General features: G+C 48.8%; 1 protein-coding gene across 1 annotated transcript; it reads left to right on the top strand.

Annotated features, from left to right (window-relative positions):
• Positions 1 to 697: 697 nt before the first annotated feature.
• On the top strand, positions 698 to 1645 carry LOC142831073 (olfactory receptor 52E2-like). The gene has a single exon (XM_075940193.1). The coding sequence runs from the start codon at positions 698 to 700 to the stop codon at positions 1643 to 1645; it is 948 nt and encodes a 315-aa protein (XP_075796308.1).
• The last annotated feature ends 1083 nt before the right edge of the window (positions 1646 to 2728 follow it).

The raw sequence follows: 2728 nt of genomic DNA, 5'->3' as shown, positions 1-2728 counted from the left end.
TCTCCCTTTCTCATAGCATGTCTCAATAATCCTCCTCCTATCTGCCCTAGCCTTTATAAGGACTGGACGACCAAGCCTGAGCAAAGGTCCAGTGCAGGTCATTCTCCATCCCACTCCTTAGAGATCCAAATGTTGACTTTGTGATGGCTACTGCTGTGAAGGAGCAGGTGTTTCCTGGGAGCTGCTCTCTGGGACACCCAGGTCTTTACCTGGAAGTGTGGTATAGTTGGGATGTTTCCCCTGGGGCATATTTTGTGCAACGTTTGTGGGTTGTTGGTTTTTTTGGAGTCTAAGATTGTGGGCAACCAGGTTAAAGGGTTCTCAAACCTGGAGTATTGCATTAAAGAATAATGCTCTAGAACCAGTATCCTCCCTTGAGTTTCCTGCTGGTGCCTATTAAGGTCTCCCAAACCAACAGATATGGAATTAGGGTTAGTAGAGTTAGTTGGTCTTCCTTCCTTTTCTCTGAGCAATGAAAATGTCATTTGTCAGCGTGTGAAGAGCGACCACTTTGCCGCAGTGAGGAGACCAGCTTCCAGTAGAACATGTTGTGTCTCATTCACATTTTCTCTCCATTCAGGCATTTATGCTGCAACCATCACCCTAGACCGAGGGCATCACACTAAGTCGGGGGAACGTACGGTACCTGCTGGAAGTACCGTTTTGCCTCAGAGCTACTCATCTTCTCACTTGCTCCATGTCTGATTCCAACACAACCCACTTCACCAACCCCTCCACCTTCATCCTGCTGGGCATTCCTGGCCTGGAGGTGGCCTATGTCTGGATCTCCATCCCCTTCTGTGCCATGTACATCATAGCCCTCTTGGGGAACATCACCATCCTGTTCATTGTGAAGACAGAGCCGAGCCTCCACGAGCCCATGTACTATTTCCTCTGCATGCTGGCCATCGCCAACCTGGTTCAAGCCACATCCGTCCTACCCAAAACACTGAGCATCTTCTGGTTCAATTCCAGGGAGATAGAATTCAGTGCCTGCCTCACCCAGATGTTCTTCCTTCACGGCTTTTCCATGATAGAATCTGGGCTGTTTGTGGCCATGGCATTTGACCGCTACGTGGCCATCTGCCACCCCCTCAGACATTCCACCATCCTGACATATAGTGTGGTGGCCAAGATTGGCCTGGCCATGATGCTTCAAGGTGGCATGTTCATACTGCCCTATGCCTTGCTGGCCAGGCAGTGGCCATATTGCAGGACCAACATCATCCCCCACACGCACTGTGAGCACATGGCTGTAGTGAAACTGGCCTGCGCTGACACCCGCATCAGCAATTATTACGGGCTCTTTGTGCTTCTCGGTGTGAAGGGGCTGCATATCGTGTTTATTGTTGTGTCCTATATCCAGATCCTCAGGGCCATCTTCCGACTTCCCACAAGGGACGCCCGGCTCAAGACGTTTGGGACCTGCTGGTCCCACCTCTTTTCCATTTTTGTCTTTTTCAGCTCTTCAATCTTCTCCTCTATCACACACCGGTACGGCCAAAATGTGCCCCTATATTTCCACATTATCATTGCCAACGTGTACCTCCTAGTGCCCCCTGTGCTGAACCCCATCATCTACGGGGTGATGACCAGGCAGATCCGGGACAGGCTGTTCCGTCTCCTTATTGTTCAAAAGACCTAATTTTTTCTCTTCTTGTACTCTGGCTGTCAGAGCAATCCCTGCACAGAGCCATGTGGTGTTCTGGTGCTGGGCCCTGTTCCCTAAGTCACTTACTGGGCAGACCAAGACAGTAAAAACTTTCCTGACATTACTGGGCAGTGTCAGTCTGACGGCACGGGGAACCCGCCTAGGTAGAACTCACCGGGTTGCCACTGTTCTAATGCTGATAAATGGGCCCCTAAAACCATAAGAACGGCCGTACTGGGTCAGACCAAACGTCCATCTAGCCCAGTATCCTGTCTTCCATCAGTGGCCAATGACAGGTGCCCCATAAGGTATAAACAGAACAGGGAATCATAGAAACATAGGATCAAAGGACTGGAAGGGACCTCGAGAGGTCATCGAGTCCAGCCCCCCACCCTCAAGGCAGGACCAAGCTCCGTCTACACCATCCCTGACAGATGTCTATCTAACCTGTTCTTAAATATCTCCAGAGAGGGAGATTCCACCACTTCCCTTGGCAATTTATTCCAATATTTGACCACCCTGACAGTTAGGAATTTTTTCCTAATGTCCAATCTAAACCTCCCCTGCTGCACTTTAAGCCCATTACTCCTTGTCCTGTCCTCAGAAACCAAAAGGAACAAATTTTCTCCTTCCTCCTTGTGACACCCTTTTAGATATTTGAAAACCGCTATCATATCCCCCCGTAATCTTCTTTTTTCCAAACTAAACAAGCCCAGTTCATGAAGCCTGGCTTCATAGGCCATGTTCTCTAGACCTTTAATCATTCTTGTCGCTCTTCTCTGTACCCTTTCCAATTTCTCCACATCTTTCTTGAAATGTGGCGCCAAGAACTGGACACAGTACTCCAGCTGTGGCCTAACTAGTAGAGCGGCAGAATGACTTCACGAGTTTTGCTTACAACACACCTGTTGATACAACCTAGAATCATATTTGCTTTTTTTGCAACAGCATCACACTGTTGACTCATATTCAACTTGTGGTCCACTATGACCCCTAGATCCCTTTCCGCCATGCTCCTTCCTAGACAGTCGCTTCTCATCTTGTATGTATGGAACTGATAGTTCCTTCCTAAGTGGA

The sequence above is a fragment of the Pelodiscus sinensis genome, chromosome 1 (genome assembly GCF_049634645.1).
Source record: "Pelodiscus sinensis isolate JC-2024 chromosome 1, ASM4963464v1, whole genome shotgun sequence".
Classification (NCBI taxonomy): domain Eukaryota; kingdom Metazoa; phylum Chordata; order Testudines; family Trionychidae; genus Pelodiscus; species Pelodiscus sinensis.
This window is presented reverse-complemented; position numbering and strand designations above follow the sequence as displayed.